Consider the following 24,827-nt stretch of genomic DNA (forward strand, 5'->3'; position numbering starts at 1 on the left):
AAAAGCAACAAGTTGGTGCCGCTTGTTGTCAAGGCATGATTTAATATGAGCTCAAAGGGTCATTTAAGGTCCCTGTTTAGATATGGATTCCAGAAAAATAGAACACAGTGGACCCCTCTGTTTATTCTTGAATTCACACAGCCCATACAAATGTATTAATATATAGCCCTATTACTTTGATTTTCAAGTAAACATCGTGCAAGTTGACAGTATATATATTAGTAAAAAATAAGAAGAAAATCGGGGGAAATGTGGGATAAACAGGACCACTAATACTCCCAAGGATTGTAAGCCTCCTTAGGGAGATTCACCTACCACTTTGAGAACCATGGGAACAGAACAACTATCCAGGAAATAATGATCGTATCAGCATTTTTTTGGGACAATTTCATCTGTAGACAGTCAGAACTATAGCATATTGTACTAGAGCTAAGTTAAAAATAACTCCTCTAGGGAAGAACTTGTTTTTTGCATGCTTTTATTTGTTTTTTCCAAAGAGTCAATTGTTAATGGACCACTTTCTTTGTCTAATAGGAAGTGAAAGCTTTTTCTAAATGGCTGAAATTTAGGATTTTGTCCAGTTGAAAACTAGATGTATCAGATAAGTGAGACAATAAGAAACAGATGGGTTCTCAGAAAGATATTTGAGTAAGTGTTTTAGTTCCATCCTTTTGTTTGTGACTATGGCTAGCTCTAAATGAACCTGTAAACCATTCTACATACAGTGGGTTTGATCCTTATCCATTTGAATATAGTGCTTTCCCATGCAGGAATACCCATAGGATAAGCATGGTTTCTGCTTTGAAGAAAGATGTTGTCCTTTAATGGGGACCATTTTTTCTTGGAAGCAGGGCCTATTGGGGCTTGAAACTGTTCCTATGGAAGGCATTTCTTTTGTGCAAACTAATTGGAGGGGACTGGAAGGATATCTTACTGCTCCTCCAGAGACCTTGTTTTCATCCCTGAACCTTGCTCCTCACACGTCCCTGGAGATCCACCATCCTGTCAAAAGTGGCCCACAAAGGGGTGGCCACTTTAGAATTTGGCCTGCTGAGCCAAAGTTGTTCTTACCCCTGAACTACAGCATCTCTTGACAGATGGTTGACCAGCTTCTGACCAGATGCCTCCAGTGAAGCTAGTGCCTACCAGCTGCCCAGACAGCCTATTCCACTGTCAAATAGCTCGTAACAGTTAGGAAGTTTCTTCTAACGTTTAGCTGAAATTGGCTTCGCAGCAGTTTCCAGACTTTTATTACGTCTGACTTTTAGTATTTAGATCTTTCAACTGCTCTTCATAGAGCTTGGTTTCTAGACCGCCTCACCATGCTGGCTGGATATTCACCAGTCCTTTTTAAATGTGGCACCCAGAACTGAACCCACTACTCCAGATGTGGCCTGACTAGCAAAGAGTGGAACTATTTCCCCATGTGGTCTGGACTCTGTATAGTGCAGTTGCAGCACACACACATTTTACTTGTGCAAATTCAATTATGCACTCTTGGTTTTTGAGGAAGGAGCAGCCTTCCCAACCATGGTTGCAGCAGAGGTGGCAGCTCCAAAATGAGTGAAATGAGTAGGGAAGCTGTAGAGGCAGATGGAAGAAGAAGAAATGTTGAGCTGCTGGCTGGACAGAGAGAGGCTGACAGAGCTGCAGGCAAAACAAACCCCCAAAACTGGAATTGAGCCACATTTCTGCCTGCCTCTCTCCCTGTTTCCTTTTTCTCCCTTTTTGCATCTGAAGGAACCAAGCTTCCCCCCACCTTTCTTGCAGCCTAGGGAGCCAGTGCACAAGATTTCCCCCACTTCCAGCAGGCAGCTTTTGTCTGTGTGCGATTTTGTGTATGTGCTGTGTAGAACGTAGTGCTCACATGAGTGCTCTGGAACGTAGTGCTCACAAGAGTTGCAGTCTTACTGTACTGTTAATGAAATGCAAGACTGTCTTACAGTTGCATGCACTACCAGCTCATTTTACTGTAAACTTGGCAGGATAATTGTAAATCCTGACAGCAAAATTAAACCTCATAAACTGAAAAAGAGCTTTTTGTCATGCCTTTCTGAGCTTCCATAAGTGCCTTTTCATGCAAAATTGAGGACTGATTTTTGCCCTTAGTCTTTTTGCAGACAATATACATGACCTTTATGAACATATTCTTTTGCAGAACATGTGGCTTACTGGGCACATTTGGTGCTGATCAGTGTTAAGGGATTATATTTTGAATTTGTTCTGCTGGCAAAATATAAACTTTAATATAATATTGTACAAATGCCTCACTGTTCTAGATAGTGCAATTTGTGTATTTCAATTGATCTGTTCATTATAACAAATTTTAAGTGTTCTCAATATCTGAGACTAGGATGACCAACATGGTCCCCTCCATATATTGTACTCCACCTCCCATCACTCACAGCCAATATGACCGGTGGTTAGCAACGATGAGAGTTCTAGTTCACAGCATCTGGAGGTTGCCACATAAATATTATCTCTTAGCTATGTTGTCTAGTATTTCTAATATTAGAAACTTGTTTATGTTTATGATTATGTTTAATTTGCTTGTGTAGCTACACAAGTGCTAGGTAAAAGAGTGACTTAAAAAGAAAATTAAAACATCCATGAGGTTAATTCAGATAACCTGAAACATAAATGTTTAAGCTGATGTAATTGACTAATTTCTTATCCCGACCAAATTCTGTTTCCAAGACAGATTTTAAAAGCATTTTATTTTCATGTCATATGGAACAATTAAAGCCTTCCTACCACACTCGTAAAGTGTATATCACCCAATGGGATGAGCCTAGATGGTAGACTCCCCTCCCCCCAGTCCAACTTTCCCCTAAATGAGTGTATACAGTTGGAATTTCAACCAGCTCTATACATTCCTGACACTGATGATATATGGCCCTTGCAGTCTTGATAGTGGAAGGATGGCTTATCCCCAGACCTAATCCTCCTCTGATAATCGGGACGTCCAAATGGTTCTTTCCTTGAAGGTCTGAATTTATCCACCCAGTCTTCTGTCTGCCTGTCCAATCTGATAGAATGTGCACTGAGAGAGCTAATTGCTGAGAGAATTTGCTGCTTGCCTGCATGACTGATCAAGAGCACAGCAAGTTCATTTCAGACAGTCTCAGACAGATTTTGCTTCATCCTTTGCCTTTAGGGGGAGAAGATTATGATGTCTTATCATTATCTAAGAGTTAGGTGTCTCTTCAATTGCCTCAGAACTGCTGTAACCTTAAGGAGTTTAATATGTCTGTACCATCTTTTTGTGTTGTCCTGACTAGCTCTGTGTGTTGTCAAGAAAATTAGCGCTTCGTGTTATCCATAATTCTATCTTCCTTTCTGGTCATGCTTTCTTTCAGATTTCATTATTTGTATTGGTGCAACTTCCAGCTGACAAGGAGCTGGGGAGAATGGTGTGCCAGCAGTGTTAGATACAGGCACAGCTTCTTTAGATTAAGTAAGAGTCAAGTTCTGGAATATATTGTGTCTATGGTTTTCAATTTAAGCGATAACAGGCTTGCTTGACTGCTTGGTGTGTGTGTGTGTGTGTGTGTGTGTGTGCATTCCCACCTCTGCTACCCGAGTTTCCAGGGAATGTATGTTCAATCTTATAGTTAAGCATGAATCTGAAATAACAAATGCTTGTTTTAGATGTGCATTTTTTCTTGGTCAAAACTAAAGTTTCAAGAAGAGTGGTCCTGTGCATATCTACTCAGAAATAAATCTCATTGGTTCAAATGGATCTTTCTTCTGGAATTCCAAAACTTCTTTTATCAAACCTTAGTTGCCTTATAAAATTTGTATAGCACTTTTCACCAGACACTCTCAAAGTGTTTTCCAACAGTACTGAAAGCTACAGTTCTTAAAATGAAATACAATCAAAGCAAAACAAATATTACAACAATAGAGCGTTGTAAAATTCCAAAGATTTGGGAGAGGTGCAAGTTTGAACTGTACAGTGGAAAACCGTAAGTGATTATTCTGTCCATACCATTGGGCAAGGTTTCAAAGTCAAGTACAATCACAGAGAAGGCCCACAACACTCATAGGTGGGACTGCGAATAAGGCACTCTCAACTGATTTTGGAGCCCAAGCTGGTTAATATGGAGAGAGGCACTTCCTGTCATTCAGGGCTTTAACACACTAATAACACCTTAAATTGTAGGTAGCCAGTGAAGCTCCTGCAGAATAGATATAATAAGCCTTGGAGCACCTGTTAAAACTTTAGATTCAGCTGTATGTAGAGTGTATTACAGTAATCCAACTGGGAGATTACTAGAACATGTAAAACTAGCTGGGATATTTTGATCCAGGAATCTAGAAGAGGCAAAATACACATTTTCCCAGCACAAGGACCACCCACCAACAGTGTTTTCACCAAGTTAGGATTCAGTTTATTGGCCTTCATCCAGCTAATTACTACCTTCAGGCACTGGTTCAGCACAGACATGGCTATATCTAGTTTAGACGGTACTGAGATACATTGCTGAATGTCATCTGCATGTTGATGGCACTGAGTTCCCAACTCTCTGATGATGTGACCTAATGACTTCATATAGATATTTAAATAGCATTGGGAACAAAAATAAGGATTGCAGAACTTGGGGCTAAGCCAAACTCAGCTCTTTGGAAGCAGCCCTATAGGTAGGTCTGGGATCACTGTAACACTGTGATCCTAACCCACCAAGTTACTCCAGGTTGATGGTATCAAAATCCACTAAGAGTTCAAGGAGAAGCAACAGTGTAACCCTTCCATTTCTCTCCTAAAACAAGTTATCAGCCACAACCGTCTCTGTGGGTTAAGTACTTAATTCGTTCTGGAGGTCCGTTCTTAACCTGAAACTGTTCTTAACCTGAAGCACCACTTTAGCTAATGCTGCCGCCGCGCCACCAGAGCATGATTTCTGTTCTTATCCTGAAGCAAAGTTCTTAACCTGAAGCACTATTTCTGGGTTAGCGGAGTCTGTAACCTGAAGCATATGTAACCTGAAGCATATGTAACCCGAGGTACCACTGTATATGCATTATAACACTGTGACACCAGATGGCGATGTGGAGTCCTGTCTTTCGCCAATGGGATTCCCTTCTATGAAGTTTACAACAAGTTTAACTGAAACACTTTTTCAATGTGTCTAGATTCAGCCCTGGTGCTGAATTAAATGGGTCAAGATAATTGCTTTTAGTATTTTATATTTTAGTATGTCTGAAGTTGCATGGCCACAAGTCTCTTGAGCACCTTGCTCAGAAAGGGATATTAGTGACTGAGTAGTAGTTTAGATCCTCATGATCTAGGCGTGAGACAAGGAATACTCCCTGCTACGAGGAGGCATCTACCACACTTGAGATTACCTCAACCATCTTTGACAGAAAGGCTGTTGAGCAGTAGGTAGTACACCAACATGATCACTGTTCTGTTTCTCTGGCAGTACAAACCCTCCAAACTGGCACCCAAGTACACTTGCTTTTGGGGGGAAATGGGTGGCTTTTTTTGGAAATGACAGCAACACAACAACCTCTGTGTGTGTGTGTGTGTGTGTGAGAGAGAGAGAGAGAGAGAGAGAGAGAGAGAGAGAGACCGGTTCTGCATGCCAAATTTGCAACTAAAATACTTTCAGCATGCCATCTCCCCCTCCCCCCCCATACGAAAGCAAATAGCTAAACAAGTGATTTAGAACTAGCTATTTTTCTGCAGTTTCCACTTATTTATCTTATGTGTCTGCATGGCATAATGTAGAAAGACAGGCAGATTTAACCCCCTGAGCTGGAGAGTTCACAATTAGTGATTGAGAGGCTAATATAGTCAAAGCTTGACCATTGTTGCAACTTTCCCCCTGCCTTATTTAAGAAATCTATCTCAACACCAACCTAGTTACTGAAGACCATCAGGGGTCATGTCAGAGGTCAGATATTTGAGACCATTTTCCCACAATGGCTCTCTACAAGTGATCCCTTACTGTGTTAAAAAAAAAATTGTCAAAGAGGATTAAATGGGATTAGTAAGAATATTACCCTCCCAGAAGTAGCCCCAAGACACAAAATGAAGAACCTAGTGAAGCAGTAAATGCACTATATTTGACCAGGGCACAACCTTGGCTACATTCCTTCAAGAATCTGAATGGGAAAAGTTAAGTCCTCTAAACTGGATTAGTAAATAATCTCATGGTTTGTGGCATCTGCTGAAAAATCATTAAGTTCACTGCATTCTTACAGTTTGGGGGAGAACTGACAGTGTTATTGACTGCAGTGATCAAGGATGTGATTAGCTTTGGCCATTATTGTGTGGATCAGGCCAGTTCATAAGTGACTTCATCGAAGTCATTCATTTAAATGTTCTCTAAACGTTCTCTGATTTGTTTTCATCAATGAAATTTTAAACCTGCAATTCTTAGTACTTTACTCTGAAAATATTTCTCTTGTTCAAAAAGAATTTCTAAAGGGGTGGGGGCAAATACTCAAGTAATTATACACTAACAAGAGCATTTAAAGTAACCATTTGCATTTTGTGGAAGAGTATACCTGTAGAACAGGAATGGTGAACCTGTGGCCCTCCGGATTCTGTTGAACCCAACTCACATAAGCCCCTGCCAGCATAGCCAAGGATCATGGATGATGGGAGTGTACTACAATAGCAACTTGAGAGCCACACCTGTCCCTGTGGAATGCCCTGCCTTCAGATGTCAAGGAGATAAAGAACTACATAACTTTTAGAAGACATCTGAAGGCAGCCTTGTATCGGGAAGTTTGTAATGTTTGATGTTTTACTATGTTTTATACATGCTGTAAGCTGCCCAGAGTGGCTGGGGAAACCCAGCCAGACGGGCGGAGTATAAATAAAATTATTAACATCATCCCATCCCTGGTATAGAATAGACTCAGTAGATTGCTTTGTGAATGGCACGTGAATACAGTTCTCTGTCTGCTTGAGGACACAAGTCAATTTGGTAAGGCAAATAGCCTCCATCGCCTTTTGTTTTACTGGGAGACAAAAGCAGTGAAGGCAGAGTACTGAACCAGAGCCATACCGTAACAATTGCCAGACTTATTCATTTATTTTAAGAGACCTATTAATGGAGTTTCTTGTGTGTCACTGTTTGGGACCTACCTATCAGTGTGAAACCCTAACAAAGACAAACTCCCTGGGCTCCTCAAAATTTTGTTTTCAACAGGCCCTGCTGGCAGTTGAGCACATCTCCCTTATTACTTCTATAATTTACTGTTGTATCCTCTTCCACTTCTTGGGAGTCATTTCCTTATAAATCGTGTTGATTGTGGTTATTTGTTTCTGCTGTCCTAATCTTGTTCTTGCACGTAAATGTGGAAGTTCATTGCTCTGTAAAAGCAACATGCACTATTTCCCCCACTTTGGCATATTTAGCAGTGCAAACTAAGCTGCATTTTTGAAGAAAGCAGTAAACAAAAACCATCCATGTTAGTAGTAGCATGTTGCTTTTCCAGATGCATTGTCTGCATCTAGATAGTGGGCCTTCTTCAATGGAGAAAGGAGTGCCTGTGACTGAAGGGGTTGGGAAGGGGGCTTTGGAGTACACATGCTGCTTTTAATGGCTTTTACTGGACTGCGGAGTTGCCTAATCCCTGGCTACCACTTCAGTTTTCATTATGAGTTGTGTTCAGCCAGTGCTGTCTGTTGCTGAAGGGTGTCTTCTGTTTGATAAATTCTCCAAGAACTGGGGTTTAGTATTAGCACCTAATATAATGATTGCATCACGTGGACTGAAGATTTTCACTGATGTTCTGTCTCCTAGTCTGTCTAGAAAGGCAATTACATGTATGTTCCTGGAACCATTTTTCGTACTGCAATCTGAAGTATGAATGTGTTTGTAAAATATTAACACTTATCTGATTTAGTCTTTCCCCACTGAGTGGTGTCTGTATATGCCTGTACATAAGGCACTTCTCAAATTTGCATTTGCCAAATAATCCACATTTTGTTCCAGTCAGCAACTTTTATCTCTAATATATGGATCAAGCTAAAAGTAATTTTGAAATATCTGAAAGTCTGTGCGTATGAAAAACTAGCCTCAGTAGCCTGTGTAGCTTCACGTCACTTCACACGTTTTTTTCCAGTACTTGCTAGAAATGAAAAGCTTAATTTTGCCTCCGGAGCATATCCTGAAACGTGGAGACAGTGAAGCAGTGGCATATGCTTTCTTCCATCTCCAGCACTGGAAGCGAATTGAAGGGGCGCTTAATCTGTTGCACTGCACATGGGAAGGCAGTAAGTATTCTTGGTTAGTGGCATGAGCTAATATTTCTCTCTCTCTCTCTCTCTCTCTCTCTCTCTCTCTCTCTCTCTCTCTCTCTCTCGGATCATTATTTTTAAATGTGCACCTGGAGCTCAACTGTGAGGCTGTCCTGACTCATTATTGAGGTTCCCTCTGCACTTTAGTTAGTTTTGGTATTAGTTCTTGTCCAGATTTCAGTCACGTTGAAGGTGCAATTAAGATGACACAGGTGTTCAGCTTGTGCTCTCTTTCTGCTCCAAGGTTTTAAAAATGCATACATGTAGGTGCTCTCTTCTGCAGTGTGAACACTAAAATATCTATTGTGCATGCATATTTCTTTTCCTTGTTCACCCTACCCCTTCCTTCCAAAAGCCAGTTCATGGAGTTACTTCAGTGTAACTGAATGCAAAGCCAGAGTACTTCAATAAAAAAAAAAATAGCTGATATGTAGAAGAGCATGTGCTGCTAATATTCTATTCTTATGAAAGAAACCACTGTTGTACCACTTTGCCAGTTTTCTAAGAATGTTTTCTAAGCTAGATGGGGTGTTTCAAACTAAAAATGTCAAGAAGTATCTTGGATCGTATTCATATTGTCTTAGAATCATAGAGTTGGAAGGGACTCCATGGATCATCTAGTCTTGTTCTTTGATGCCAACAAGATGTATGCAACATGCCATGTGAATATTGAATTCCTATCCTATTTGATTTGTGAAAGAAGACTGGATGGCTTGGGAGGTGATTGTCAGTGAGTCTGAGGGTAGCTAGAATGGTGCTAATTTAATAAAAGGAATCTGATCACAAGTGGTATAAAGAACACAGATATGACTTTGTTTCCAGGCGACTCTAGTAAAGTGAATTTTGCATGGGTCTGATGTTGATGATATTTTTTTTTTACCTCCTCAGCCTTTAGAATGATCCCGTATCCATTAGAAAAGGGCCACCTATTCTATCCTTATCCCAGCTGCACAGAGACAGCAGACAGAGAGCTATTACCAAGTAAGAAAATTCCATTTCTCACATTTTATTTTTTCCATCTACAGTTAATCACAAAAGTCTGTTCTCTTTCTGTGTGGCATTGTGCTCAACTGGAATACCTGTGTGTCTATACATGCATATAATAAATATTCCATACACTTGTACACTGAATGCAGTTAGCTTTTAAATAAATGAAGCAGCTATCCAACAATGTAAATTAGCCCCCTTTTGTATCTTATATTTGAAGTGGTGGAGGGATTGTGGTCCAACTCCTTCCCATTCTGCAAAGGAAATGTCAACACCTCACACTATGGGAGAGACCACCTCAGTATGACTTCTCCCCACAGAAGCATTGCCTCTGGTGGCCAGGAGGTGAGACGCTGGTGTGGGGAAGAGCTGTGGCTTGTTCTCTTTTCCACATGACTTGGGGTTTCTAGTACAAGATCTTATGGCATTCATATTTATTACATATACACACATATAAAATACCTTGCTGTATACAGCTATACACACACACACACACACACACACACACACACACACACATATACAATAGAACATAAAATACCATAAAAATAATACAAAATAATCTTAAAGATGACTGGTATGGAATGGAGTTGTGCTGTGGTGAGTTCTGTGCTGTGAAGATAACCTGAGGAGGGGAATGTTTCCAAAAGGAGTGGCGTTAAAATATCATTGCCCCCTTTTGTGTCTTTAGCCAGTCTCAGTGTTACTTGACAATATTGCCCCTCGGCTTTGTGGTTGTTGAGTTTCTTTCTCTACTTGTTTGACTGGAGCAGCATTCTCTGCACTCTAGGTTAGTTCTATCAAAAGGGAAGAGCATTTTAAATGGCCTGTGTTCTCCTTCATGCACCCCAGGCCAGAATGACAATTTCTTTCAGGTGGGAAAATATTGAATGAGTGCTTCCCTTGTGGGAATGTCAATTTGATCAGCACTCTTGTGGATATTTCCACTGTGAAGAAAATGCTCAATATCTAGGTTTCAGAATGGTCACCATGCAATTTTAGACACCATCACATCAGCGAGAAGCTGCTGCACTCCTTCAGTAAGCAACCTGCACGGCTTGATTGAAGACCTACATTTGTGGGTGGTATAGAGGTCTTTATCTGAATTGTCTTGTATATTTATGTTGGTCACCTTGGAGACTGTACTATAAAAAGGCAAGGTATAAATATTTAATAATTAGACTTGCATACATTTGCTTAACCTGCAGTTTCAGATAACACTTTGGAGCTTTAACTCAATGTTTTAAATAAAAAAAAGGCTATTTTCTTTCTGGCTTCTAAATGGCCATACTCAAATGAGGAGAGAAACTGGCCCAAGGTCAACTTGTTCAGCACAGACCTAAGCTGGAAATGTGCCATACCTAAAGATTCCAGCTAGTATGGCTGTTTTAAGCACATATATTGCCATGACACAAGCACATAGCTTGGCATGCTGTGTGCTTTTGTATTTTTCTGTATGTTGCGAGAGTTACTCAGCTCTCAGATGTTTGGAGATAGATGTAAAGTAAAGTGAATTTTAAAGATAGGTGAACATGAAAGTTAGGCAATGAAAAACCTTACTCGAAAATATGTTCTGTTAGATAGGTAAAAATGAGTTACACTCACAGAGAAATTCTTGGTGTGCTAGGAAGGGTGCCATTCACTTAAATAACTGAATCCTGTAGTCAGATCAGGAATGTTTCATATGTTCAATATTTTCTGTAGGGAAAAAATACATTAATGACATAGATTGTTCTATAGGAATATTACAGAATGGGGAGTGAAATAGATCCACGTGCAACTGTTGCTTGTGGTGATTCCCCCCTTTTCAAAAATTATTTTTTCATGCATAAACACTTCCTACAGGAAATGTGCATGGTCTTCAAAGGATTCCTAAGATGTTTCAGGTCTGGTATGATAAACAATTGCAATTAAAAAACATGATTTTTAAATATTTTGGTATAAAGCCCTAATGAAAGTGAGGTTGTTTTGGCCTTCTGAATGTCAAACCCTTAGGAGGCATGAAAGTGGTCAAAACAGCAGTGGTTAACCAGCAATCAGCCCTTATAAAATGGCAACCCTGCCTTACGCATACCAGACAGCCATAGAGCTTCCTAACCACTAGAGTTTCCTAATCACATGTACTTGACTTGTACTAGAATCTATGCAAAAATAGAGGTTCTTTGCCACACTGGTAAATTCTAACCTTGAGTTAGGCTCTTGATAGTAGCCCATGAACGATCCTTTGTAAAGTGATTTGAAAATATACTTCTCAGTTGCTAAGTGCGAGAATTTTGGAGCCCCTTTATTTTATAATGAGGGTTTTGTTTCATGCTAGGTGCTGGTGAGATTCTGATAAGTGTTAACTTCTCCATCTTGGGAGAACTTTGTTTATAAAGTATATGGCATACTTATAACTAAAGCAGCCAAGGGGCACATCTGCCACAAGTGCACTTGCATATTTTTGCAATTCAATAAAAAAATTAAATCTTGAAAAGCTCTGTTTAAAAACTAATTAAAATCTGCCCCCAGACTGCTCTAAATTACTCATTTCTCACTCATGCAGGATATTGCTCAAGGAATGCCTCTGCTAGTGACGAACCCTAAGCCATCGGCTTCCCGGTATAATTAAACTCCAGTGCATGAAGACATTTCAGCACAATCACTCACGCATTCCTGTTAAGTTTTTAAATACAAAACTTATCCATAAATAAAATCATCTTAACACTTTTTATGCTGCTACTCTCCAGCATGTTTCAAATTTTAAAAATTCTGTTGCTTTGGTCACTTCTTAAAAGAAAAGAACGTTTTACTCCATTGAGGCTTTCACTGATGTATATCTTAACTGCAAAGGGTGTATTTTAAAATAATTCTTAATTTAATCAGTGTTGCAGATTCCTCCCCTCTATTTAAAGTTATATCATAGTTCATCTCAGATAGGTCTTTCTTCTTTGCAAAATCACGACCTTTATCTAACCATCCCTAAAATACCTGGAATATCAAATAACTATTGCCATTTCCCCTCTTCCTTCCAGCATTTCATGATGTGTCTGTGTACCCGCAGAAGGAACTTCCTTTTTTCATCCACTTTACTGCAGGGCTGTGCTCTTTCACAGCAATGTTAGCGCTCCTCACACACCAGTTCCCGGAACTTATGGTTATTTTTGCTAAAGCTGTAAGTATTGACTCAGCTTACTTAATGTATTTATATGACATGCAGGAACCATCTCTGGAACACTATAAACTAATTCAGAACAATGGACATCTAAAAACCTGATTCAGCATAGCTTAGTGTTCTTTTTTTAAGAGGGGATTTTTCAGAGGTGATACATGACGATCTTAGTTTTCTTTCGGCAGCTGGACTGTATCTCATTATGGGGAAACATCTGATGTACCACAATTTCCAGTTTTAAAGCAGGACATGGGGGTACGAAAGCCATTTCAAACCACATGCAGTTTTTCTTTGACTGCAAGGATTTGCTAATAATTACAGTAGGGTTGCCATACTTCTGGAATACTGTTTTTGCCCAAAAATCTCAACTACTTTGGGCAAAACTTCTTTGCCCAAAAAAGCTCAACAACTTTCCAGATTTTCACTGTTTGAAATATGGCAACCCTAACTTACAGTGTTTGAATTATTAGGATGAAAATATTGAGACTCTCTCCCAGTATCCTGTTACATATTAAGTACATATACAAATAATAAATAAACGGTTGCATTCTTTCTTTCTGTACCCTGGGAGCTAATTGGGAGCTAGTGGCTGACCAAAGAAAACTTCTTTTATGTGGTCTGAATGGAAGCATTGCTTGTCTATTTACCTTAATACTGTTTAGTTTCCATTCCATGTATGGCAAATATGGCAAGTTAAGTCTCTGAAGCATAAAAGGATTTTACTGTTTCTTTATGTTTTTAAAACACTATGTTTCTGTAAGCTTACTATGGCAGGAAGGCAGTCAATTTTCACTATGTGATTTTCACTTTGTATTGATAGCACAAGGCAAACACAATTATCAAAGGGATAAGTGCATAACAACAAGAAGTACAAGTAGCATTGTTCAAACTGCAGAATAAAATTATATGGTAAAATAAAAATAATTTGAGATATGTCACATGGGAGAGGCAGAATGGGACCCATAACAAATACAACTTCAATAACAAATGCCCTCATTGCCAAGAATTCCTAAAGAGGGTTATAAAGGTAAAGAAAGCACTATCTTTGGCCAGTTTTCAGTGGTTATATCAGATCAGGATGATTGTCTAATATTTTGTAGAGTTAATCTTCAACATATTTTCTTGATAGTCAGTAATCATTCTAATATGCTTAGAAGCTTGAGTCATGAGGGCTTTTGTTACCTAAACTGGTATTCTGAAAAGGGATCAGGTAGACGTTTGAATGAACTCTTCTTCAAGCTGACTGCTTTGATTAATAGCCTGAATTATGCAAATGTTATTTATTTACTTACTGGCTATTTCTTGTCCATCATTCATCCCAAAGACTTCCAGGGCAGGATACCAGCTAAAACGCATACACTTAGATACAGTGTCACAAAATGTTGTATAGACTTGGTTCAAATACATTAAAACAACAGGAACAACTAAAACAATTATTAAGACCACAAAGCAGACTAACTACTACTCCACTCAACCCCTTAAAATTGCATGAGCAAATAAACATATCCATCCTTGGCACTGAAACAACTAACACATCAGCACAAAGCATACTTCTAAGGCCAGAGAAGGATAAGAAGATGCTTCCAGGGTCCTAATGAATACTGTACAGTAAACACACCATGCATTCCATATTCACAGGGCACCAGCATTGTCTGGTAGATCTCCAATTTACTCTCCTTTTCGAAGCAAGCATCCTACCTCTTTTCAGAATTGTTTTGAAGGTCCATTGAACCACACATGTAAACAGATGATGTTACATGTACCATCTGCTGAACTGTCATTTCTTTTCTTTTCTGATGTACTACATGCCTGTTTGTCACTATTTTATTTTACTTGCTTACTTTGAGTATTTATACCACCTATTCTAAACATCTTGAAGATGCTTGTGATATATTTAAATAGGCAAGAGTCACAAGGGAGGTGCAGGATGTGTATACAGGTTTTCCCCAGTCCTCAGGTATTTCAGTTGCTACTGTCCTTCTGGATCTCCAGCTCACAGCATAACTCAGTAGAAATGACCTTGGCCAGGAAACAGTTGTCAGAGCAGCCTGATGTTAGTCCAGGGGCAGCCAGTGTGGTGCCCTCCAGATTTTGTTGGGAGTCTTCCATCAGCCCCAGACAACGTGGCCAGTGGGCAGGGATGATGTGAGCTGCTGTTCAACAACACCTGGTGGTACCACAAGGTGGAGTTTCTTCACCCAAGCAGCTGTTGCAGGTGTCTCTTGTAGCTTCTATGGTTAAGGTAGTGCAGATCTAGGCTGAAAGTGGTCTTAATTATTGACCCCCAACCCCCCTTTTGTATTGTGTGTATTACCCAAAACAAAATGCTGATCTATGTAGTTTGACCTACTGTGGCATTAGAAGATAGCAGCAACAACCTCCCTGTAAAATACCAAATTGCCCTCAATTTTAGCTCCTGTGAAACATTGTTTAGTACTGTGATTCGGAGTACCTACCCTTGAACTTTTGAACTGGGCATATACCAGATCATTGATTTTGCTATTGTATAGCCTTGGATGGAGAGTGTGTGCTGAATATGTGTATTACAACAAGTGGAGATCAGAAATAGAGCATAGTTACTAATTTTTGAATGTCAAAGTTGCATGAAATCCATATTCTAGTTTCTTTTCATTAAGCAGTGTTCAAAATATGTAGGTCTGATAACAGGGGCCTCATTTCTACCAAATTTAGTTACTCATTATGTGGGAAAATGTTGCTGGACATGCCAGTAACACTTTTGTGTGTGGTTCATAATTGGCTAACTTTTAAGGAATGAAATATAACTATCTGCTTGATTAATTCAAGGACTGTGCTAGCAAAATTGTATGATTTCCAACAAGATACAAGGTCAAACGTTACACTAACAAAGAATAGCTCAGTGAAGTTCTATGCTGGATTTCTTTATTGTTGCTTTCTAATTTACATATAGAACAATTGCAGTGTTAAACCTGAAAACAATTCTAGCATGCACACATAATAAAACTTTCTTTTGAAATAATGCTTGATGGGAAGTACTGTATATAGTTTCAAATATGTCAAACAACATGGTCATTACTAGCTCTGTTTCCTTAAACAGAGGGAGCTTGCACTGACTTGTGTATGCTTTTGGACTTTGTCATTTTGTCTGGATGAGTACCACTCCAGAACATCAAGAAAGACTTCTCCGGTAAAGCTGATCATCAGTGCTTGAATTATTGGGAAGAAGGAGAGGGTTCCCACTCCACCCTTCATTCATGCACTAACAGTAAGCCCATAAAGAAATATGGTTCCTCCATTAATGCACAAACTATTGCCTTGTTGTTTCTTTTACTACAATGCGAATCTTGCTCTGTGATACTAGAAAACACTTTATGAATGGAGCATCTCTATCACAGTTAAGGAAGTCTTCATTGATAGATGGAATCTGCAGATCTTCTTGTATGAACAAAGTGAATACTTTTTATTTTTAGATAATATTCATACATGACTCAGCAGGCATAGTCTTGGAGGCACTGTGTGAGAAAAAGGTAGAACCCCCTTCTAAAATACCTGCCCCTCACTGTTTTTGTAAGTGCTTACTAAATCTGCCCAGTTAAACAAGGACAGGTCTGTAACTGAACATTTCAACCTTATTGAGCAGTTAAATGGGAATAGCAGGGTTTTCGTTCATGCCATATACTAAGTTAGAAACTATCTTTTTCCAAAATGATTTGTTTCCTTAAAAGTAATTTTTCATAAGCTGACAGTATTCAAATCAGTGTTGTTTTTATAGTGAACTGGTTCATGTGTCACATCAAACTATAGTTACAATAAACAATGGCTTAATTTGAAATCCTAGACCGGGGTGCCCAAACTTTTTTCAAAGAGGACCAGATTTGATGAAGTGAACATGCATGAGGGTTGGTGAGTTTAGGATTTAACCCCAAGGTTGTTGAGCTTTTTTTAGGATTTTACCCTAGGACATATACTGCGATGAAGGCCAGATTAAATCGACCGGCAGGCCCCCAAAACAGGCTTTGGACATGCCTGTCTTAGACGCTTCACTTTTCCGCTGGTCCTACTGCTGCCATACTGCTGGGAAACAAACCATTTAAAACGATGGTTTGATGTTACTTGCAAACTTCACCACTGTTCGTCTGCTATAGTGATAGCACAAAATCTTGTTAGTGTTGGTTTTTCTTGCATAGTAACATTGGCCTCAATTTTATTTGGAGACCAAATTTCAGTTTGGGCTTTACAAGCATTATAAATTTACTTTGAATTGCATCTGAAACATGCTTAGTCTTGTAAAATGTTATATCTGGAAACAATTACGTGCTTCAATATGAACAAATCTAAAAAGATAAACATTGTAATACCTGTATTTTCTAATTTGCTGATATACCCAGAATATCATTCTATCATAGTAAAAAAAGAATACCTACATTTAGTCCTCTTGTTACATCTGTCTATAATGCATTTGTCCTTACGTTTCAATGTTTAACTCAATGTTTTTTTCTTTCAATGCAAATTTTGAAAGATTTCAAACTTAATGAAAGTAATGATACTAATAGTGCAATCCTGTTCATGTCCTTTCAGTCCCGTTAATTTCCGTGAGACTTGCTTCCAGGTATAGGATTGCTGCCATGTATAATCTGAGGCTGTGATTTTAATTGCCACTTCACTGTGACCCAATAAAGTTAACAAGCCTCCACCAAATACCTGCTTTGAGTATTATTGTAATAGAAGACAAGATATAAATATTAAATCTAACAGAAAGTGGTCATTTGAACTGCCCGTGAACAATGCTGTAAGAGCCTGGGTTAATTCCAGTTCTTTTTTCCTCTTAATTTTGGGACCATAATTATTTAAAGTATACAGAATTCTCCTGTCATGAACATGACCCTGGAGCCAATCAGTATTCCTTCTTTCAGTGTTCAGACTTGCAGAATATTATGTATATAGCCAAAACAGTAGACACACGCAAAACAACAACAGCACACAGGAAATATTGGGGGAACCCTGAAGTTTTTACGGGGGGGGGGAGCAAGTGGGTGGGAATTAAACAGCCCCTCAAAAAAGGATGAATGATTGGAACAGTAAACAAACACTCTGCAGTACAACACCTTTTTGTTGGTCCTACTTGTTTCTTGCTAATAGTCATGTTTCTGTGTCTTCTTGACTCAGCTGATACCAAGTTATAATACAACATTCCTTCTGAAGATTGAGAGACTTCCTTTTTTCTGCTGACAGCTGTAAGCTTTATTCGCAAATGACTGAGTCACTCATTCCTTAACCCATTTTCACTACTGTAGCCAGTTTGCTACTACTAAATTAATTATTGGACTATTTGGTTATTTATTTAAATTTATATCCTTCTCTTTCCTGAGGACAGGGCAGGTAGCAATTAAAACATGCACATGTGCAGTCTTTCCTAAATTATAATTACCCTATGTTTCCTTAAGCTTAGAATGTTTTACATTCAGGTTCTGAATTTGATGGACCTCCAGGTGAAGTGAGACCTTCAGTTATGAGGACAGCCATGGAACACCTCTCTGTGTCCTGGCGGTGTAAACTTGGCATGTGGATTTATACAGCCATGAAGGCCATGGTCAATTGAAATTAATGCTTATGACAGCACAAGGAAAGGAAGTTGGTCTCAGGGATGTAGGGCTCAAGCTAAGCCCTTTATAGGTTAAAAAACAGCACTTAGGCTCTCATTTGAATGACTCTTTTATTTAGATTACATTATTTGCCTTGTTTACTAAATAGATTGCATTCAGATTTCAAGAGTGTGAGTGTGGCTAATTCGTTTTCTACATTTACGAGATAAAAAACAGAGCTTCATGCTCTAGTAAGTTAGATTTTTTTTAAAAAAAAATCTTATTAACATGTCCTGCAACAAATTGGTAAGTCCTAGGCCTAAACACTGCCCCCCACCAAAGCTCTTGCTCTTTTAAGCTATGAAAGTAGATCAGTAATAACACCTGGTGGTAGAAGCCCATAAGATTTGTTCCCTACTTTCAGGTTTAAAATTTGGACTACATGAGGTTATCTTTGAGCAGTTTTTATGCTTTTAAAAGACAGCCTTCCTTCATATCCCCCAACTCTTCTGTGTATTCCACAGAGGAGATATTGGATGTTCTCAGCTGTCTAATCTGTTCTGTCAGCTATGTACTTCTGTAAAAGAACAAAACTTAATATCTTTTATTTAACAGAATAACATTGACTTATGCATTTTCACTGGATAATATTTCACTTGTTTCCTCTACAATCAAATCGCCAGACAAGCCTCTTGCCAAGCTACAACAAAAATTGTTGAGAGGCCAAAAACCACAGCCAGTCTTTTAATAGCTGCATCGTATACACAAAGGAATATGCCAACAGTGAAAGCTCAAAATTGGCTCATAGCTGCTAAATTGAAGTGAATGGAAGCTTTCCATTGGGTCCAGTGGGGCACAGCGATCTTGATTGGCTTTTGTTAGCAGCTGGAATGGGTTACAGGGCCTGCTTTCCAGAAGCTTTGAATGTCCCAGTGAGAAACAGGATTACTATTATTTGAACTTGTTTATGTGGTTGCTTAACCTGAAGAGATAGAAGCCAGTTGAATGGCAATCTTAGATTTCTTTGCAAAAACAAGAAGTCATTAGCAATATGCAAGGAAAGGAGCCTGTGTAGAATTGGGTGCTCTGTTCTCATCTCTGTTCCCTTTTTCACTGCCAACATAAGCAGGAAGCAAGAGGAATGTACCCTCTGTGTCTCCATCCCTCCAATGTTCATATGATGGAGTCTTGCTGAGGGCACTTTCTTAGACCTGAAGTAACAATACAAAGATCCTTCGATCTGAAACAATACAAAGCAATCACCTTAGGTGGCAGCTCTAATTCACATATCACAAAATACCAGTGTAACAAATTGTCATCCTATCATCAGCTACTCCATGTGTTCTTGCATATTTATTTTGAAGCACTGGGTTCATTTGGAGATTATACTGGTAGGGCAGCTAGACCTCTGAATTCCAACAAATGAATTCACATAATTGCATGACAACTGCTTTTGTAACAGGAATAAATCCCTTTACTGTTTTGTCGAAGGCTCGTTAAGTTACACAAGAATTAAATTAATACACAGCTGCTGAGCATCTCAAATTTATAAACACTAGAAGCTTCTGCTTATCTGTGAGAAAATGTATATGGCTTGGAGATGTGTAATGAATAATAGCCTACATTTGAACTATGTGAAATAGTCTCCCACAAGCTGGATGTGCAGGGATGAAAGGTGCTGTTTTCTTGCCTTACTAACCTACATCTTAATCTGTAATATTAATTTGAGAGACGACACTTGTAATTTACAGGTTAGCTTCTGTGTGTAATTCCTGGATATGAAGAATGAGCCTTTGATTAAAAGTATCATTAATATAGTAGTGGAGCTGTGAAGTTACTTGGAATGAGAGCTAACTTTAGAGTTAGCTGAGTCAAACTGTTCTATGTCAAGGCAATTGAAGATAGCATGGCTGTCTCCCTCAACATTAATCCATTTGCATAGCTAAAATACTATTTCAAATGGCAACTTTCTAGACTGTATTTTCTGATGTGAAGAATGGCAAAAGGTCCCAGTGGATTATAGAAGGCAATTAGGAGAAAGGATGGTCCATTGTGTAAAATAGTATCTGTGCTGAATATGAGAAGGTTGAACGGGGTCACCAGGGCCTACAGTTTTTTCTCTCGTAAAGTCGAAGCAAAGATTAAGGCACTATTAAGTGAATATAGCTAATGGCTTGAAAACCTTTGTTTCTGCACTAGCTCTGCCTCGCTTCCATATTTAAGTTAGTTATTTTTGCTGCCATAGAAGCCTTATTCCATGATTTGCCTATCTCTAATAAGGGTAGTCCTGAAGTACAGAATGCCTAAGACTGACTGAACTGTTTAAAGACAAAACTGTAAAAAAGCTAGCATTCTTAACAAGCCAGGGTTTCATAGAAATGTATTTCTTTGTGTACCTTTCCCCCATCAGCTCCTCAGCTGAATTTTTCTTCTAGGCATATTTTGGTGAATCCAGCCATTTCTCTTCACAATCTTTTATTTTTAAAGCATCTGCATCTTTCTGGAGAATTCAGATTCCCCCCCCCCCCCATTGTCATATGTATACCTTTTTTGCATATTTAAAGTTCAGAGTTTCTCTTCTTTTGAAAAAAAAAAAAAGAAATGTATTTAGAAAGTTTAACAATAAAAAGAACTATATTGTGCATCTGTTTTTTCCCCGGCCAAGCCTAATCTGTTTTGATTCCTAAATTATTCCACTTATATTCAATGAAGGCCAGTCAAATATGTCAGCAGAATACATCTTGAATGAGTGTGTTAACTTTAGCATTAAGCTTAATTGTAGCCTTTTCTTTTCTTTCAGTTCTTTGGAACTCTTTTGTCACCCTTGAGCTTCATGATGGAGAAGATTGAGCGCCTCATGCCTACTGGTCTTTGGCATCAGCTGACCCAAATCTGAGTGAACTCAGTCCTTGGGTCAGTGTTCTCAGGAACTCCACCACCAACACCCTCTCTAGCACAAAAGCATCTGCAGCTGCGGGTGTCAAGGAAGACAAACTCCGTGACTTAGTTTTGTTTTGCATCCTGTTACTGGTGCTTAAAATTGCTGTACCCCTTTTTAAGCCTTAGAATCTATAACGATTTAAGAACACCATGTTTGGTGGGACGGGGAGGGCAAGAGTGTTGTGCTCACTTTAGCTGTACAATTTGAGATTACTGCTTTCTTTCCAGAAATTCCAGAAAGCAATAAATCTGATAGACTGTGTGTTGAAATTGCCTTCTGCGTGTAAATGTTTTTTTAACAAAAAATAAAGCCTGCAGGAGTGGTGTTGGAATCACTGGGCATTTGCTGAGGCCCACACCCAAGTAGCCCACGGACAACAGCCAGAGAATCCTAGTCCTGCTGCTCCTGCATCTTGCCGTCGCTGCTTGTTCACCTGTCCTCTCCCGAGCAAATGATAAATTACAGGAGCAGCCATTCACCTTGTCATTCTCCTATTATATTGCCGTAACTGTGCAGGTTAGGCCCAAAGCAAGAAAGCAGGTGAATGGATAGCAGCACAGAGGAGGTGGAACCACTGAGGATTTCTGCTCATGCAACAAAATCTTCCTGCTTTCCTCCTCCTGTGTGCCCCCTAAATCTATTCTGAGGCTTCCCCCAAACCTCTGGAGCAGATTGAAGGAGGGCACAAGGTATGCACAGGGAAAGTGGGAGTTCAGTACCACAAGCAGAAATCCCTGTGCTGGTGGGACAAATTACTGGGTTCCACCCCCTGTTCTAAAACACCCTGAGTATATGACCTCTCAGATTGGTCACCACATTCTTGTGATACTGATTTTTAACGAGCTTACAGCTACCTTGCAGAGTACATGGATTCATGACCCATGATGCTACCTCACCCTTCAAGATGGGGCAGGGTAGAAATTCATGATCATCACATTGCTGTGGTCACTTACATGTTCTTCAATCCAAATTATATTCTATTACAAATATGTCTACCCCAGCAACTGGTCCAGGTCCTCCCTCTTCTAAGGGATTAAATTAGCTGAATTGTTTTTTTCACATTTACCATTCAGTGAGTCATAAATCAGAGCTTAACAAGTGGGCTTTGTCACTTGTGCTTTCAACTGTTTCTGGGATTGCTTAACTTTGTAGTGCTTGATGGAGACTGATACCTTGGGAGGAATTTATTCTAATTGCAGCAGACAAAATTGATGCTTGCCTTGACCTATGATCATACAGAAGCATTAACACAGCTCAGATCTGATATCCCAACCCCCTGTTCTGACTTTGTTCCAAATGGCAGCTTTCTGGGGGTAAACTGTGAAGCCTAAACTTTTAAATGATGGCACTGTGACTTTGGATGGCACATGCGTTTCTCAGTTTGCAATTAGAGGCATTGTCAAAGCACACTCCCATCTATTCTAATGAGGGAACAATGCTTCAGCAAAAGATGCATAGCCCCCACAATGGAAAGAAACATGTATATCTGTCTTCAGTGAGTCCTTGCACAGAGGTTGGCTGTTGATCTTGAAGCATGAGATAGTACCACTTCCCAGATGATTTATAGACCATGGGTCCCCTGCCTGTTGAGACATTGATTTTAAATGTTGCCAACACTTATGGTCTCACCCCATTCCATATATTAATTCTGAAAGGCCGGGAACAGCTCAAAATCCGGAAGCCCATTCTCAGTTACATTTTGTGCTTTCCCCCATTTTAGAGATACATATATTTTCAATAGAAGGCACATGGCAACCTTATCACCTACCACCCCATCTATACTGATACTTGCGTTCATATATGACAACACAGGAAAGCAAGAGATACAAATTGCTGGAACTATTCAGCTACCAGGAGGTAACTCTCTACGTTTTCTTCCAAGTGAACGTAAGCCACAGGGGCTGTTTCTCACGCTGGTATCGCTGTGATGATTAATAGACTTGTTGTGCTCATGCAGTTTCACTTCACCATCCACAGGGGCCCATAAGGTAAGCGATATAATGCTTTTTAAAGTTGAACCTTTTCCAGCATATGTGTGGGGTTATAAATGAAGCACAGCCTCCCATGTATCACTCCCTAGAGCTGGTTTTTCTCACTGTCTCTTCTTTGACATGAGTGAACTAGAGTAGGATGAGCTTGTGGTGAATGTAGTCCTGGCAGCAATTCTTAGCCTATTTGGCTCCCATAAGACACTGTGTGTGTGTGTGTGTGTGTGTGTGTGTGTGTGTGTGTGTGTTACTCTTCTGCTATCTGGTAAAACACGTTGCCATGTTTATCCACATTGTTCTATGACATACTCAGTTGTGCACACTGAAATGTGGAGCAACTGGCCCAGCTGAGAATGGTGCTAAAAAGCCAGAGATCATTTTAACCAATGTGTAATCCTTCTTTATGAATGTTCCAAAACTACATTCCAGTTCCAATGCAATTCTCTGTGCCCTGGGGTAGCTTTTAGCTCTCAACTGCTTGATCTGACATATATTTACTTGGAATTAAACCCCAAAAAGTTTGATGTGACTTGCCCCCAGTTAAGTGTGCACAGAATTGTAGCTTTTCTTCTTCCTGGAGACTTAGTTCCTTCTATCATTTCATGTTGCTTTGGCAATGCCTTTCAATTGCAACTTAGAAATGTATGCATAGCATTCACATTGTGCTCCTCACTGAGAGTAGAATTGGCTTTTAAAAAAAGTCTTTGCTTAATTTTGCAGTCCTTGCTTTTTGATATGTAAGTTTCTGAGAGCCAGTGTGGTGTAGTGGTTAAGAGCAGTAGTCTCGTAATCTGGGGAACCAGGTTCACGTCCCTGCTCCTCCACATGCAGCTGCTGGGTGACCTTGGGCCAGTCACACTTCTTTGAAGTCTCTCAGCCCCACTCACCTCACAGAGTGTTTGTGGGGGAGGAAGGGAAAGGAGAATGTTAGGCGCTTTGAGACTCCATAAAGGGAGTGAAAGGCGGGATATCAAATCCAAACTCTCCTCCTCCTCCTCCTCCTCCTCCTCTTCCTCCTCCTCACCACCAGTAAATTCTAGCATTTGGTAAGGTGCTTTGCCATGATGTATTTCCAGTGCCTCATGCTTAAGATTTACTTCCTGGTGATGTGTGTTACTGTACAAGTGTTTACCTTGATTCTTGTTGTTCTTCTGGTGAAGATGCTGAAGCTCTGAGTTGGCAATATAAGGAAAAGGAGTTCCACCATTTTGCAGGACAGCTTCTGAAAGTGCCTTTCTGCTTCACTTTGATAGTCAGACTTAGCACCCCATAAAGGCAAAGGCATACTTTGGGTTGACACTGGAAGTACCGGTAGCTAAGAAATATAAGGGGGTAAAGCAGCCTGTAAGTATGCAGGGTTCAGAAGTTTAGGACTTGTAAGTTTAAAACAGCACCCTGTATAAGGCCTGGAAGATACTAGGGAACCATGGTTAATGCCACAACACTGATGCCATTAGCTCTCAGCAACCTTATTTGAATGCCTGCCAGGTGGTCTTATCAGCACACGCAGGGTCAAAGATACAAAGGGTTGCTAAAGGATCTAATGGGCCATGCAGCACCAACTCCCATACCGTGAACAGCAATCGGAAAATGGGGATCAGGTTGTTCTCTGCTGGTTACTCTTAACTCATAGTATTCTTCCCTTACCCTACTCAGTATAGTGGTCAGTTCAGATAATACCAAGAATGTTCTTTCTTTTAAAAAAAATTGATAACCAAATAATCCAAGCCAACTGGGCTGTTTTTTTGCAGTGTTTTCAGGCAGCCAGTCATCTCTGGATGAAGTTCCTCCATGAAAGAGCTTCATGATGCAGTTTTGCTTGAAACTAAATTCTGTTTTATTGGATCTAATTTAAAGTTGGACAGTTTTATTTATTCTTCTCCTGCATTTAGGAATTATTGCAAAGGTGCCAAGACTTGCGGATTCGTGACTCCAAGCA

The 24,827-nt window shown here is 39.6% G+C and overlaps 2 protein-coding genes across 2 annotated transcripts in view; one reads left to right on the plus strand and one right to left on the minus strand.

Moving 5' to 3' along the window:
- Nucleotides 1-21,169, plus strand: part of ST7L (suppression of tumorigenicity 7 like) — a 40,477-nt gene extending 19,308 nt beyond the window's left edge. The window contains exons 12-15 of the mRNA XM_081916377.1: nt 8,086-8,236; nt 9,149-9,241; nt 12,262-12,401; nt 20,760-21,169. Coding sequence (XP_081772503.1) covers nt 8,086-8,236; nt 9,149-9,241; nt 12,262-12,401; nt 20,760-20,855 — 480 coding nt within the window. The 3' untranslated portion in view covers nt 20,856-21,169. The remainder of the gene's footprint in view (nt 1-8,085; nt 8,237-9,148; nt 9,242-12,261; nt 12,402-20,759) is intronic.
- The window catches only part of CAPZA1 (capping actin protein of muscle Z-line subunit alpha 1), a 78,529-nt gene that overhangs the window by 37,968 nt on the left and 15,734 nt on the right, over nt 1-24,827 (minus strand). The gene's annotated exons all lie outside the window — the stretch shown is intronic.

Source organism: Podarcis melisellensis (assembly GCF_964234715.1).
Source record: "Podarcis melisellensis genome assembly, chromosome: 6".
NCBI lineage: Eukaryota > Metazoa > Chordata > Lepidosauria > Squamata > Lacertidae > Podarcis > Podarcis melisellensis.